Consider the following 15,316-nt stretch of genomic DNA (forward strand, 5'->3'; position numbering starts at 1 on the left):
ATTAATTCTTAAATAAAACCTAAACCCATGCCTTAAATGTTCATCTATCTTTAACCTCAATGTCAAGCGATCTTTTTCATTCCAAATAACCAACTGAATGCTTGCTGAGATGTACTGTCAAATGTCATCATTAATGCAGTAGGACCTCTGCCCGCAGAGCAGACAGTCTGCTATTAGTTTGATTATCCATTTTCATACATATTGCTGCATCTTACAAGGCGTCTCAGAACCCTGAAATGACCCTCTCCTCTGCAGTGAATGTGAGGTAACATTCACCAACAAAGTTACCCCCGTATTGCAGAGATGCCGCTCTCTGAGCTTTGTAGCAAGTTGAAGTGAAAAATTATACTTCCTCATTTGCAGTGTGTGGGATGTCTGTCGGGCCAACTCAGCCACCTGCTGGCAGCTCCTACATTTATGCATAAGTCTTTGAATTTCTTCTACAAGTGGGATTACATTTGTGTCACTCTTCTCATTGTTTTGCACATAATACCAAATTTCTCCGTGTGTAGTTTCATGGATACTGGAGCTGAACCCGAATCATAGAAACTTGTTTGAAAGATGTGTTCAGGGGAATGGTTTCATGCTGTCACTTAGCAGAGTTGCTTTATTCCACACAGCCTGACTGGATATTGATTTCTGGCCCCTCAGCCTCCAGACAAGTGACCAGTTTTCTGTGATATTCTGCTGTGACATTATAAATTGGATGGTCCGGTTTTTTTTGTACAGAAATGCATCCAAGTGCCTCAGGACTGATGGATGCTGTGACATATTTCTCTCAGATGTTTGGACAAATATAACATTTTAGGTTTTTGTTGTTTCGTTTTGTTTCTTTTTATATTAAAAAAAAGCAATTTTCAGCAACACAGGAGATGCTATTTCAAATTGTCCTGATCCTCCTGACATCACAGTGCCTAGTCAAGAAATCAGAAAATAGCTATACACATCTTTTAGAAAAGAGAAATATCTTGGAAGTACAAATTCCTTCATTATGATATTTTAGTTTTTGCTCGAGGCATCCTTTAGTTTGGTTGATAATAAGCTGCTCTAATGTTTCATTCTATCAAAATTAGCTTTTGTGTTTCCTCCAATATGACTGAAATAGTAATACAATTATCTAATGACACAAAATCTTTTATACATTACGATTTGATTGTATTCTTACTTTCTTATTATGGTTATATTTTCTAGGTCTTTTACCTTCATTAGACTGAACAGCTGAAGAGAGACAGGAAGTTTTTGGATTTGAACCCATGGTCTCTGCGTGAGGAATATAGCCTCCGCACATTGCTCCCACAACATACAGTAACTGCTAGGCTATCTGGCATCTCTATTCTTTCTTTGATACACTTTTAATTTAACTTGACTATTATAGCTGTATTGGAGACAGACAGCTGGACCATCAGACTGCAGGCTATTAAAGGAAAAATGAGACTCAAAAGCTGCAAAAATATAAAATACAGAACAATTTCATAATATAAACTCATGCTTTCCAAGCATGCAGACGTCTTTGTGCTAATGTAAGAATTGACAATATGTGATTAAGTATTTATGTGTAACAAAAACATTTACCCAATGACTTAATGCATGATTTTAAAAAGGTCCAAAATCTATGAAAGCATGGATATAAGAAATTCAAATTTATAAGTTAATTAAGTCTTAAGTTACTTTTTTAATTTGGCAAAACTGTGAAATCATTATCCCATTGTTTTGTTTGCGATGTCTTGTGTACTCAGGCTAAAGCTCCAATCTGGCCAAACAGATTTTTCAGGGAGATAAGTTTGATGAAAGCCAAAGAAGCATTGCTTCACTCAATCAAGACTGATCTATCCTCTGCAAATCCACCATGTCTGTGATGTTTAATGTCAAATTTCACTGCAAATTACATGAAAAACATTGACCAAAGACAGAGGTCACCCAATAATATCACCTGTGAGAATTGAAATGTGCAATTATTATCCTGGGTAAATTAACAATTCATCCATCCATTGTCTTCCACTTCACCGAGGTTGGGTTGCAGTGGTAGCAACCTTTAAATACTATAAAGGCTAGCCTTTAACTTGGAAGATACCATGCTAGATTAGTTAAAGTAAACATCCATCTGTTATTTTGCTTAGTAAACTATCTTTTGTTATAAAATCAAATAAAAAAAGTTTGTCAGCAATGAGTGTTAGGAAAACAAGTACAGACGTGATTTAAAAAGTAAATGTGTCATATTAAACTTTTCCAGATGATGATGGTAACATAACGACGTTTTATGACAATGACATCCTTCTGCCGATGTTCCTCATTAACTAACAGCTGAGTTCTCAATGAGAAGCAATATCATTTACATAATGAGCACAGCAACAGAAAGTGTTTTCCCAGCTCCTGACATCAGCCAAGTGCTTCGCTTAGTACATGAAGCTAATTTACTTTCCATGTGATGTACTGTGACACCCTTAAAGCAAATACGCAAGACTGTTATTGAGTAGAGGGGGAATATATGGCGCCTCCTTTCCTTTACAAAATGCCTAGTTCATTTCGATGGAGAATAGCCATTATACAGTGCACCCTCTTCCAACACCTACTATCAATAGTATAGCTGATGTGGTATCAAGGCAGAACATAATTTTAAACACCATTAGGCATGATCAATACTCCAATCCGCAGCTTATTGATTGTTGAGGACAGTTTTTAAACTTAGAGCCACATTAATGTTCAAACCCTTTAACCTGTTGTCCCTAAATGTTACCAAAGGCTTATTTTCATTGCAAATTGTATATGAAACACAGGTTCTCAGCTATGCAGAATGTTAAATTTAGTTGACAATTAGGCATTGTTGGTTGCATGATGGTGCAGTGTTAAGCACTGTTGCACCCGAGTTGTTCCTGCTGCTTAGTCGGCGGTGTGAATGTGTATGAATGGTTTAGTTAATACTGATGGTCACTTAACATAGAAGCCTCAGCCATCAGCAGTGTAGTCTTAAGACTAGAAACGCATTGTACAGGTTAATTATACCATTTACCATAATGCAGAAGTTTGCACAGAGATTCCTAAGGTCATGTGCATAAAAAGGTTCATGCATTGATTGCAGAAAATAAAGATCACCGACACCTCCTACTCACTCAAGCTGAAATGGTTGTGTCCTGCTGTGTTCCTACAGCTCACTCGGACTATCTGCAGAAAAAAAATCTTGTGGGCTGGGAGGAGGAAGTACGGATAAAGTCAGAGTGAAAAATATGGCTATTTGCTTTCACGCATGCAGCTCACCCCGAAAACTTCAGGACTTTTTCAAGAGTTTTGTGTGAACAAGCTGACTCCCAGAATTTCATCATTTCCATCACATTCTTTAGATTATTCCGACCCTTTTTTTCATCTTAAAGTAATAAACAGAAAGCTAATGAATAAGAAGACCAGACATTAGTGTTCAGGTGGCTGAGTAAGAGCAGACATGGATTGCAGCTCCATTATTATGCTGACAGTAATTCTGACTACTTCACATGGAATATTTCATCTCTCCTTTGAAACGCCAGCCGTCCCCAATTTCCCTGCGAGGATCAATAGAGTTCATCTTATCTCTTTCCTCCAAATAGCCTGAGGCCTTTTCAGGCACACAACACAACGACTCAACAGCTATGAGGGACGGGCAACATCTATGAAGAAGAACTAATCTGACGCTTCTGATCAGGTCAAATGAGGATGTGGATAATATTTCTATCAAAGCAATACCTCATGAATGACAATAAAAGGACTGAAAAGTTATGCATATTATTCCATTATATGCAGCATGAAGGTGTGAAATGGTATTTTTTTCTTTTTCCAATCATATAGCAGGATTGCAGGAAGTAATCAGATCCTTAATTAAAGTAAAAGTAATGTTAATCCCAAATTTAAAAAAAGCAAAAGTTCTGCATTTAGTCAATCAAATCACATCAGTTTAAAGTATCTAAATTCAGAGTTCACAGTCAGGAAGTCTACCTTATGTGTGTTGTCCCTTCTATTAACTGATTCATATGACTAATGTATTATTATGTATGTATAAAGTTGTCTGAGGCAAAACATTTTACGCAGCTTCTGGGTAGTGGTGTATCGTCATGCATTATTGACACCAGTGTGTCCTGTTTCATGAGCTTTATGGTGTATATGTAAAATCTTGATCTGTGGTTTACGACATTATCACTGCTCATGGAGACGATTCGTAGCACTCTAAAAAGGGTTATTGATAGACTGTGTCTTCATCTGGGGCTATTAGTTGATGCTAATAGTTCAGTTCAGCTGCATGAAGTTAAGTTGGACAATAACCAACAATTATTCCCCTTGTGAATAATGTGCAACATACATCACAAGTAAGTGATGAGTTTGTTTAAAAAAACAGATTTTCTCATGAGGCGATGAGGCCAGGAAGCTAAATGTCTATACGTCTGATGGGAACCGAATTTTTACAGATTTTTGGCTCATGTCCTGCTCTTCAGGGTTTTTCCTTAATGTGTTGGCACAGATTGAAGCTGTAGATTATGAGACCATGACAACATGAATAACAGCCATCTTTGATCTTGCAGTATTTTGCTTATGTTTAGATCCTCATGGTTTTCTACTACACTGTGGGAAAAACTGGTTTAATATTTAACTCACAGAAAAAATGAATGGGACTGACGGGGCCAATCTTTTAATTACTAGATAACCTTGATACCTTTACAGTTGACATAGTGTATATGATAAGTGCAATAAAACAATGAAACAGTGATGGGAAAGCAATCTCTACATTTACAAATAATCCTTTGACCCAAAGAGTCCTTCAAAGCTTCTAAGATGTGTTGAGCTCCAGCTGCCAAATGTCTGAGGGTATGTCATATGCAATAGCTTATCCACACTGAACATTTTGCTTTACTAATGCAAGTAATTTATTTTAGATGCGTTCAACAGCTACATAAGTGCCCCACCATGTTTTCCTTGTGATGTGAGTTCATTTTTTTCCCCAGCAGTGGGAAAGCAGACAGGCCTGCTGGATTGTACTGACAGAGATTGTAATTGAGAATGGTTTAGAGTCTGATCATTATTACATGACAGAGTTTGTCAAGTAAAAAGACCCCAAGTATGGCATTTTATCACATCATTGCAAAGCATTTTAGAACGTATAAGGAAGAGCAAGACCCAGGAGAGAGGTCAGCAACAACTAATTCTGCTATTCATGATTATCAGAGGTCATTTTTAAAGGTGAGAAACGGAGACTTTGGGAAAGGGATATTATTTGTTTGGATGTATTCAATGTTAAGTTTTAGGGTTTTACAGTTAAGTTGACATCGAAAGACAAGCTAGGTTTCTTTTTAGTTTTCTTAAGTCCACTCTGATTAATGCACATGTATTTTAATGAGCCTTTAGGGGGTCATGTAGATTCAAGTACATGCAGTTCTCTGTGCGATTGAGTTAGACAGTTATAACCTCTACAATGAATGGCTAATGGTTCAAATGAAAACTACATGCAGAACTGATATGAAAAAAGAACACATTCTTTCAAGTCTTTTGTGCAGAAAAGCAATACTTTGTCAATGAAACATATTAGAGTTCATACTTATAGAAATTATCTTATGTAACCAACCTGAATGATTTGGTGAAGATGAATACTAAGGCACGGAGAGCAATTAAATCACTGCTGTCTGCTTGACATCTCAAAAGCAAGAATGACACTTTTCATTTTCGAGCTACATTTGTACTGAGCATCACTTCAGACGCAGCAACTGTTCTAATTACATTTATGTTTAAAGATGCTTCTGGCATCTTTTAAATCCTACATTTTAAGTTCATCAGAGTCAGAATGGGATTTTACCATTATAAAGGTCTCAGCATACAAAATTAGTTAGGTGTTTCAGAACATAGCAATTACATCAAAAAATGCAAAAATATATGTTTTTAATTCAAGTGTGTCATAACAACATGCACCAGCAAACTGAAGCCACCATCTGCACAGCCATCTTGTAAGACTGATGCATCAAGGGCCTTCTACTGGGTCCCATCTCGCTCTCCATATGTATGTGTGGTTTCCCTAGACCGGGGACCTAACAACTATCAACATGTTTTTATGTATTGTATAGCCAGAAATCTGAGTCACAGTGAAGTGTGGTTTTCCAGTGATCAACTCAACCAGCTTTCTTTCATTTTGAGCGCAATATTATAAGAGGGTCCGATAATCGTACATCTCTCTCTCTGCTTCCATGACTAAGAAGGGAAAATTTCAAACATGATAAACTCTATGCCACTCAAGCTTAATCTCGACCCTCTATTGTTAAATGTTAAGTCATAAGAAATGTTACACTTAACAAAAAGAACAGCCATCTGCTACAACTAATGGTAGGCACTCTGAACAAAATCATGAAACTGTGCACTAAAACTAAACCAACCCCAAGATTGAACATTTCCCTCTTAATATTCTGTTTATCTGTTGCCTTTGTTGACCTCTACTTTAAACCATATGCTAGTGAAGTGTGTTTAGACCTTTAATTGACATCCATGAAGGCGTGTTTTCACCATTGAGATGTGAAAGCTATAAACAGTTGTGATGTCACAGGCACGTGTTGTTGTTTCATTTAGTCTGTCTGCTTATTGACCTTTTAAAGTGAAATATGTTATGACACCAGTTCCTCAGTGGTGTCAAGCCCTGTGCATGCCATTTTTAGTGTGACCCTACTTGTTGAATGTTAAAGTGTGAACTCTGAATCACCCATGAAATGATGTGTTTGACTTTGAACACGCAGAGAGCAAAAGAGCTGCATGCAAATAGGTGATTTCCCCTTATTTACCACTGGGAATTCAAGTGGTTTAAGAAATAAATATGCAATCTGGCAAAGCTAATTATACACATTCACACTCAGTGGTGTTAATGTGAGAAAGATTTCTGATCTGAATTAAATAATAAAACATGTTATCTCAAGGAGTAAAGGATCCAACACTGATGTATGGGGAAGTGAAAAAGCTGACCTAGATGGACAGTAAATATCAACACTCGGGGGCTGTCGACATATCAGCACTTTATAAAGTGTGAAAATAACTCTGGTGAGTTGAGCCAGATAGACATGGAGTGCAGATGTCCTTCAAATTATGACTGATTGCCCAAATTCTGGTGCATCATCACTGCAGATTTTTTATATGGTTGGCTTTTGATTTTATTTCACATAACTTCTATTTCTTCTTTATTTGGGCTTTTTTTTTTTTTTGAAGAGAAAACCAGATATGATCGTGTGTTTGAATTGTGAACATAAACATTGCGATTGTGCACATTTCCTATGTGATTTATTGTTTGAAGCAGATCTCCCTGATTGTCATGTATCAGTAGTAAAAGTCATGTGAGACAATGAGAGATGGATTGTGTGCTGTTGCATTTTAAAAATGGAGAACATGTGCAACATCTAAATGTAAATTTTTTTCCCTCCATGACAGTGCAGTTGGAACAACGTGCTACAACATACAGTATATGGCTGTGTGTCCAATTTAGCATAATGCTCTGTGACATATAGGCTCCAGAGGATCACATTTTCACTCTCAGTATTTCCCGAGGCTACACAACGTCACATTTTTGACAGCTGCCACTTTTACACATCCTCAAACAGTGGCCTGTTATCAAGGGGTGGGGGGGGGAGGTTTTGATACGCAGGTTTTACCACATCGCTCCCAAAACAACAGCATTCCCAGCTCATTACCTCTGCTCGGTGTGCATGCACAGTACTGTATGTTCTGTGTACAGTACAGGTGTGCGTAGGAGTGAGAAAGGAAAGCCACAGGGACCAGAACATGTCGTACGTGAGAAAAGACACGATGCTCATTTTTAAATCCTGCTAAATCACATTAGAACGTAAAGCCAAAAGACCATGTTGCAAGTTCAAGTTGTTCAGTTAATTTAAACAAGAGTAAGGGTTTGGAATCAGGCTAGCAGCCATGTGAGGATGTATCTCTTGCTGTGATTTATCTATTCTTGTTTTTATCACAATTACTTGCCTATTTCCCCTTCTTGCCTTTCATGTCTTGTGTTGTTGCATCTGCTAAGTTTCTCCTCAGAGGGATCGATAAAGGATTGTTTCATCTTATGTTTGCATAGCAATCTTTTAAGCTTTAGCTACAATGCTAACAGACCCACAATTCAAATTCAAACTTGCAGATATTTAACAGGTAGGATATGCAAATTTTAAAAAACTAAACATATTGTTTGTTCACAATTCTATAGGAATATATACGAGGTTTGGTGCCAGATTTTAGTAAAAACAGAAATGTCATACTCATGCAGGTGCTAAAGAAAAGTTAGGCATCAACAGAGTAAGTTGAATGCATTGCCTTTGGAACCTTCATGTTTTTCTAAAACGTTGTTGCAGTACATTGAACAATTTGAAATGTATTTAAACCTGGCAACCTGCCATGCTAACTGTGAAGCTAGCATGGCAAAAGAAACTAAACAAATTAATCATCGAGTGACTGGGAGTTGCAGCTGCGTTGGGAATGATTGTCATCCAGTACTCAATTCTAATGCAGTAACTTTGTGCCCTGACACAGATTGAGAATTGTGGAGGTAGCCTCATCATTTATATGAAGATGTCAAGAGGCCAGCTGTTGGAAGCACATTCCTCCTCTCCATCTGTATCCAAATTGTCCCTATGGTTCACGGCCGGCTTATCACCTAATAACACTGAGCTGTCTCCAACATCGAGGAGAAAATCTATCATCAGAGCATAGCCACATAATCGCCAAATGTGTTATCTTCACCTGAATTAATTTAATACACCATTTATAAGCCCTAATTGCTCATGGCAATATTGTGTTTTCAATAATAGCTGATTCAAGTGGTGCTACATGTGGATGAAAACAAACTTCACTGTCAGTGGAGACAGAATGGCACCAACTGCTACTGATTCTGAAGGGCAGACGAACAGACAGACAGACTACCCAACTGTGTCTGAAATGTGGCGTAATAAAACACAGTCTGTTTGAAAGATACAAAAAGGAGATAGCTGTCAGCACTCATGAATATTCCCAAATCTGCGTTGTTAGATCTACTTTTAGTTTTGACTAATGGAAACTGGGAAAAAAAACTGCTTCTCTGAAACGTCCTGCACAATCTCAAAAGAAATGTCGATCATATTGTTCCTCCTCTATTGTAGTAATTCATTCTCAAGTTTTAGCTCTCTTAAATTTAAGCTGACAGTTCTTCTAATCTGCAGTACTGGAAAAACATCTTTCTGAAAAATATGTTCAAAATGATCACATTTGATTTCACTTTGCTTTCTTGTAATTTAAATGAAATGCATTGTGTCTTCCAAAACTGACATATTGAACCACATTGTCATTCTCTGGCATTGAGATGAACTTTTTATAGCCCGTTCCAGCCGTCATCTCCCATGTGGATCTTTTCCAGAGCTGCCTCCCACATAGCCCACAGTGAGATAAGGTTTTCTGGTCAATTCTCTGCACAGTTCGAAGATTACTGCCTTCGAAAAAAAAAAAAAGCTTAGCAACAACACAGCGTTGGCGGCACTCAGGACCACCCTGGTGGCATCAGCCATCACGCTGTTTCAAAGTCTGTTACATCGCACTCTAAGCTCATACACTATAATCCGTTACAAGCAAAACATGTGGGTCGAAGGAGTTTCTGCATGCACTTGTTTGTGTAGTATGCCATACTGTTTGTACTGTAAAAGAAGAGCAGCAGCCAGCGTCTTGTGCAGGGTTTCTATTTCTGTTCATTTGATTAGAGGGTTTAGTTTTCCTGAATGAATATTCATTGCTCTCGCTTGAGTACTGCTGGGTTGTTTTGAAGAATAGACCCTTAGCTATAGGTAATTAGCCCCATTGATAAACTCATTAAGATGTTTAAATGTGCTGTTGATTCAGTGAAAAAGGTTCATAAATCTCTGCTGGTTGCTATGATGAAGTTGTATGTAATTCCATTTGTTTCCTGAGATAAAACAGGAGTGACATCAGGTTCAGTTAGGTATCAGTGGCGGTTATTTCCCATCATTATCCAAAGTTATGAGACCATCTTTCGGTTTCTTGAGCCAATGAAGCAATTTTGGGCCCCATTTCCCTCAACACGTGTTCAGGATCTGTGAAACATTTTCCTTATATTTCCCCAGCCCCTCAGTAAAAACTCATTTTTGGAAAGCAGGCTATTTCTTAGAATGTTTTGCATGAAACTCCATGCGATTAAAGATTTGATGACTGAGGCGTAACTTCTTCCTTATTTATGCACACAACTTGTGACATATTTAAAGTAGCTGTATAATCATGCTGTAAGCTCGATGCTTGCTGTAGTATGAACCATTAAAAGCACATTTACTGTACATGTGTGGGTGTTACGAATTCCATAGTTGTGTGTTTTCATTTTATTTTGGATATATGCATGTTTTCCTTATGCCCTCTCCCTATTTGTACCATGTAAAAGTAATCAAGCATGCACTAAAACACCCTACATCCCATACATCATATCAGTTTTGCATTTTCGTTGGACCCTTTCTGATTAATGGTGCACTATGTTGTGTGCAGTGTGGAACACTGTACCATGTGCTGTACTTTTTGCACTGTGATTACATTTCTGCGACAGTCGGGCTCGTTTTAAGTCACACTGAAGACATCCTGCCTCGAATAACCTTCTCTTAACTGCCAATGCAGGAGACTGTACAATTTTGGTTCTTTTAAATCACGGCCAAGCTTTTTGTCATGGATCATTGTGCTGTTTTATTGGGTCATCTTGAGATCTGGATGGGCACTTCTGGCAGAACATTAGGTTGGTTTGTGGCCAATCTTGCAAACAGATCATTGTCAATTAAAAAGGAAAGTCCCTTCTCTTTGAATGCTGTTACTGCTTTAAGGTCCTATTCTCTTGTGCCTTTGCATGCCCCCTCTTGTCCGGGCCATTACTTTATTTTAAATAGATAATGGTCCATTTTACTGAGAGCTAAAGATCTTGTTACCCTGGTCTCTCCTATAAATCCTCTGACCAGAAACCTGTGAGTTATCTTTTAATGTAACTATGACTTAAAGGTCAGATATTATACATAATACACTTTACCAAAAGTGTCTAACACTAATATGTCCCTTACCCTTTTACAACCTCAACAACTATGAGAAAAGCCTTGTACATCTGAATGACAAAGATTATTTAACTTCAGGCATGGTTTTAAAGCAAAGGAAGTTATATATTTAGGAAATAAAGAACAGATTTAAAGGCTATAACATTATTGTCCTTTTCAACAAGTCTAAATCATTCTCGGAGCTCCCAAAAACATGTCTGTGAAGTTTTTTGTTGTAAATCCTTTGTATGTCATCATGCCTATAAACCCCTATATTTCAGCCCTGCTCAGAAAATGCTGTTTCTGTGTCTGTAGCTTTAAATGCAAATGAACTGTGTCTGACCACGCCCCTCCCTGCCAGGGACAAGTGTTGATATGGTGATGTATATTTTAATACTATGTGACCTTTAACAACTTCATCAATGTTTTTATATTCTACCTTGAAGGGCCATTTTCCAAATCTAAAGTGGTTTAGTTCCCATTTAACTTGGATATTATCATGAAGATGTTATGTATATAAGTGTAAAACACAGTCATGCTTTCTAATTCATTAATCAGTCTTAGGCTTCCATATTGTTTAAAAAACTGCACAATGTCAGGATGCGACAAGACCCTCTGACCTCTACTTTGGCATCTCTCACCGACTGCCATTCTCTTATTGTAAAGCTTTACTGATCCCGTTTAAAGCTCACTAGGGGTCTGGCCCCCAGTTTCACATCTGACCTTTCAGATGCCTGTGAGCATGAGTGCTCTTTCAGACGCTCAGATGGGGCACTCCTGTCTGCTCCACGGCCACGTCTCAAATCAAGAGGCAACCAAGCACTTTCTGACAGAGCTCCTCGACAGCCAAATGCCCTGCTGGTGAAACTGAGGCCCACTGAGTCAATAGTTCTTTTTATAAACCTGTGAGAAATGTTACGGGAACATGTAGTGCGGAACACAGGGCAGAAACCAATGGATTCACTGCTTTCTCTGTGCTCTCTTTTTTAGAACAAGAGCTTGAAAAATAAGCTGCTCTCGGGACACAAACTCTGTGACGCCTATGCTGAAGAGGTAAGGATTATTTATCTGTACATTCTGTTTTATCACATACATCAATATTTCTCAGCTCCAATGGCTGAATTTTTTTTTTCTTCTTCTTGGAAATGGTGCATTTCATGATAAGACATGTTTCATTATTTTGGAACGAGAGGTAACAAAAACAACTTTTTTTTAAGGGGATTTATTTTAATAACTCTAAATACAGTAAGCCATGAATTCTTTGAGTTCTAAGGGTGTGATGACATGAGCTTGGATATTGCAAAATTTGGAGCACATAAGGAATATTGGTATTTATGTGGACTTTAATGAAATAACAAACAATCCAAAAAATATATTAGTGTACTTCCAAATGTTAATCATTGATATAACAATAATACAAATCAAAGATTTTGCTTCTTGTTTCATTGTCACTGCAGAAAATAGAAATCCTAGGCCCGCTGTGTTTGGTAATGTTCTGTTTTTAAGAATCAAAAACTGAAGGCAAACCCGTGCACACCCTTTAAATTGTTGGTAAGTTCACAAAAGATGAAGACCACATTTATATACAGTTATAGAGGCAGAAAGGATCAAATAAAAAGTGTCACTCTCTCCCCCTCTCTGACACACACACACTTTTGACTTCAGCTGTCTTGTGAATCTCAGAGCCACTTGTGTATCTCTTTGGTAGTGGTACAGTGTAATCTGAGAAACTTGAGTAAGTGCACTTTAGGTGTCTTTATTTTTGCTGCCGTCTACTTTTTTAGACTTTCAACTTGTTACGGTAAGCAGCGTTCAGCAGGTGCACATCCTTGGTGAAGCCGTGAGCTGAGCTTTGAACTGGTATTTTTTGCTTTCATGCTGACCAATGCTCATGTGGTAATTTAGTCATGCAGACTCTTACAAGGCAGCAGGTCCTATGGGTGTCCTGATGACATGCCCACATGAGTTCACCTCGTGCTGTATAATCATGAGGCTCAATATTTAATAAGTTTTGGAGTCCGTGATTCCAAGCGTTTCCTTTATCCAAGTCATACTGTGTGCAATATTTTTCAATGGTTACAACAAAGAACACATTGATGGACGGGAACCTTGACGTGGAGTTGGATGTTTTTCTTTCGAGAGACCCTGAGCCTGTCATCCCCTGAGGCAGCTCAGGCATGTTCGATCAATGCTACACAGGATGTTGTCAAGGTTTTTGAATGACAGAACAATTGTCAGTCGTGTGCATGTTCGGGTGAAGACAAGCAATTATACAGCCTGGCAGTTATCCAATGGGAAATTGATGTGATATTTAGGTCTCTTAAATTAGTTATCGGTACCCTTAAGAAATAACCATGTCCTTAAAAGACATAGACTACTTCATGTCCCTAATCCCCCGTCCCTTTATTAACTTCCAAACCTACACATTATTTCAGACTCACATCACAACAGTGCCATAATATGTTGGGGAGGGCATGAATAAGGAAGTTGATGAATACTCCCCCATCTGATTCATTAGATTTACTGTCTTTTAGTTCTGACAAAATAAAAATGTGTCAATTACTTATTGCTGATTTGTATTTAAAACAACTTCCACAAACCTAAAATAAATGCATATAGGCCTATCGTATTGATTATTATCTAATCTTGATCTATCAAGTTTAGGTGACAGTTTAAATGAATATTTTTTTTGCTAAAAAAGCATCCATCTAAATTTAAAGGTACGTTTTTGACCATATTCAATATTTCCAAATTGAAGTCTAATCTTTAATTTTACTACACTTTAAATGTGTTTTATCATTCATTCAAAACGTTTTTTTGCCTCTTTTAATAGTTATTTCCCATGTGGATCTTCACCTGGTGCCCCTCCACTCAACACATGATAGACAAGTGTCAAGGATGAAGTCCACCTTTCTATAGCTAGCTAAAGGCTATCCATTGAGTTTTCCAATGGCTTTTTATTTGACCTATTCTTTGAAACAACACAAATGTCAGTACGTTGTGTCCACTCATTGTATTTGTAAGACAGAATTTAGAACACTCTATCCGCACTGTTGATAAATGAGATCCCTGGTGATTAAACTCTGACAGATGCTAACACAGATTAGCTTGAAAACCGAGTACTTTACCATGCAGTAAGTACCTTAAAAACTCAGGTATTTAAAAATGGGATAAATGTATAAACAAGGCAGTGACTTAAACAACCTCTGATCCCCTCTCATTGTTTATTTTGCACAGCCATTTCCATAGCTGCATTCATTCAGCCCAAGCAGAGTGCTGACACAATAGAGCTTGAAAGCTTTGTGAGAAGGAGATGAGGAGACAAGGACAAATGGAGAGAAAGGATGACCTTAAGGGGAATTATTTTGATAATTAGCTGTCGCCTCAGCGCCTTAGCATGCTGCCTACCCTAACTAAGGTTGCCAACTACAAACTGTGACCCTGTTGCTACAATAACTGAAGGCTATTTATTTTACTTGGTGATTTCAGATTTTAAAAACATGAATTATTAATCGGGATGTACCATAATTAACAGTCAAAGACTCAGAAGTAATTTGCACAGAAAATCTTCTAATCTTTCTTCGGCCCATAATGCAGAAACACATGTTGATTAAGCTACACACACACCAAAGCTCAGAGGTATACAATAAGAGAATTTAGTTTTTGGAAGCTCTTGAGAGGCAGGAAACTGTTGAAAATAACTAGCCCGCTTCCTGCTATAAATCCTCCAGCTGAACATCCCTGACATCTCACCAGCAAAGCCCATCCAAGACATCATCACATATTCAAACTCCGCGATGAGATGATAGAACATTTGGCAGCTCTGCAGCCAAGTCTGATTATAACACTTCACGAGTTGGAAGCCGCACAAAGGCTATGAAGAGGTCCTGATTGAAGTTGTTCGACAGCCTAAACTAAGCGACAATATTCCCAGCAACAGGAAAGGAAGTTATCTAATTGCAAATCAAATATGACTGGTTGGCTTTGTACCTGCGGAGGAATATGTCTCAAGATACTCTTTAAGATAAACATTTGTTCTTGTCCAGTGCCTTTCTTGTCTCTTCGCTTGTTATCAAGGCAGGTAGACTTCAAGGTCTTCAGGGAGTGAGTGGCTACAAGAGTTTCCTCAAACACAGGTAGATCATTCGAGGTCACTATCTCCAATTCCCTCCAGAGGCTATAAACGTTGAAGTAAATCAGAGCGAGGAGCATTGTTGCATGCACCTACTTTAATCCTGGAAGGTATTTATGTTTAAATGGGAAAGGTTACAGACTGAACCTGTAAT

General features: G+C 38.0%; 1 protein-coding gene across 2 annotated transcripts in view; it reads left to right on the forward strand.

The window, feature by feature from the left end:
- luzp2 (leucine zipper protein 2) overlaps positions 1-15,316 on the forward strand; it is a 158,287-nt gene that overhangs the window by 104,653 nt on the left and 38,318 nt on the right. For both annotated transcript variants that reach the window (XM_079340255.1, XM_079340254.1), the window contains exon 6: positions 12,021-12,083. In XM_079340255.1, coding sequence (XP_079196381.1) covers positions 12,021-12,083 — 63 coding nt within the window. The remainder of the gene's footprint in view (positions 1-12,020; positions 12,084-15,316) is intronic.

Source organism: Symphodus melops (assembly GCF_947650265.1).
Source record: "Symphodus melops genome assembly, chromosome: 3".
Lineage (NCBI taxonomy): Eukaryota > Metazoa > Chordata > Actinopteri > Labriformes > Labridae > Symphodus > Symphodus melops.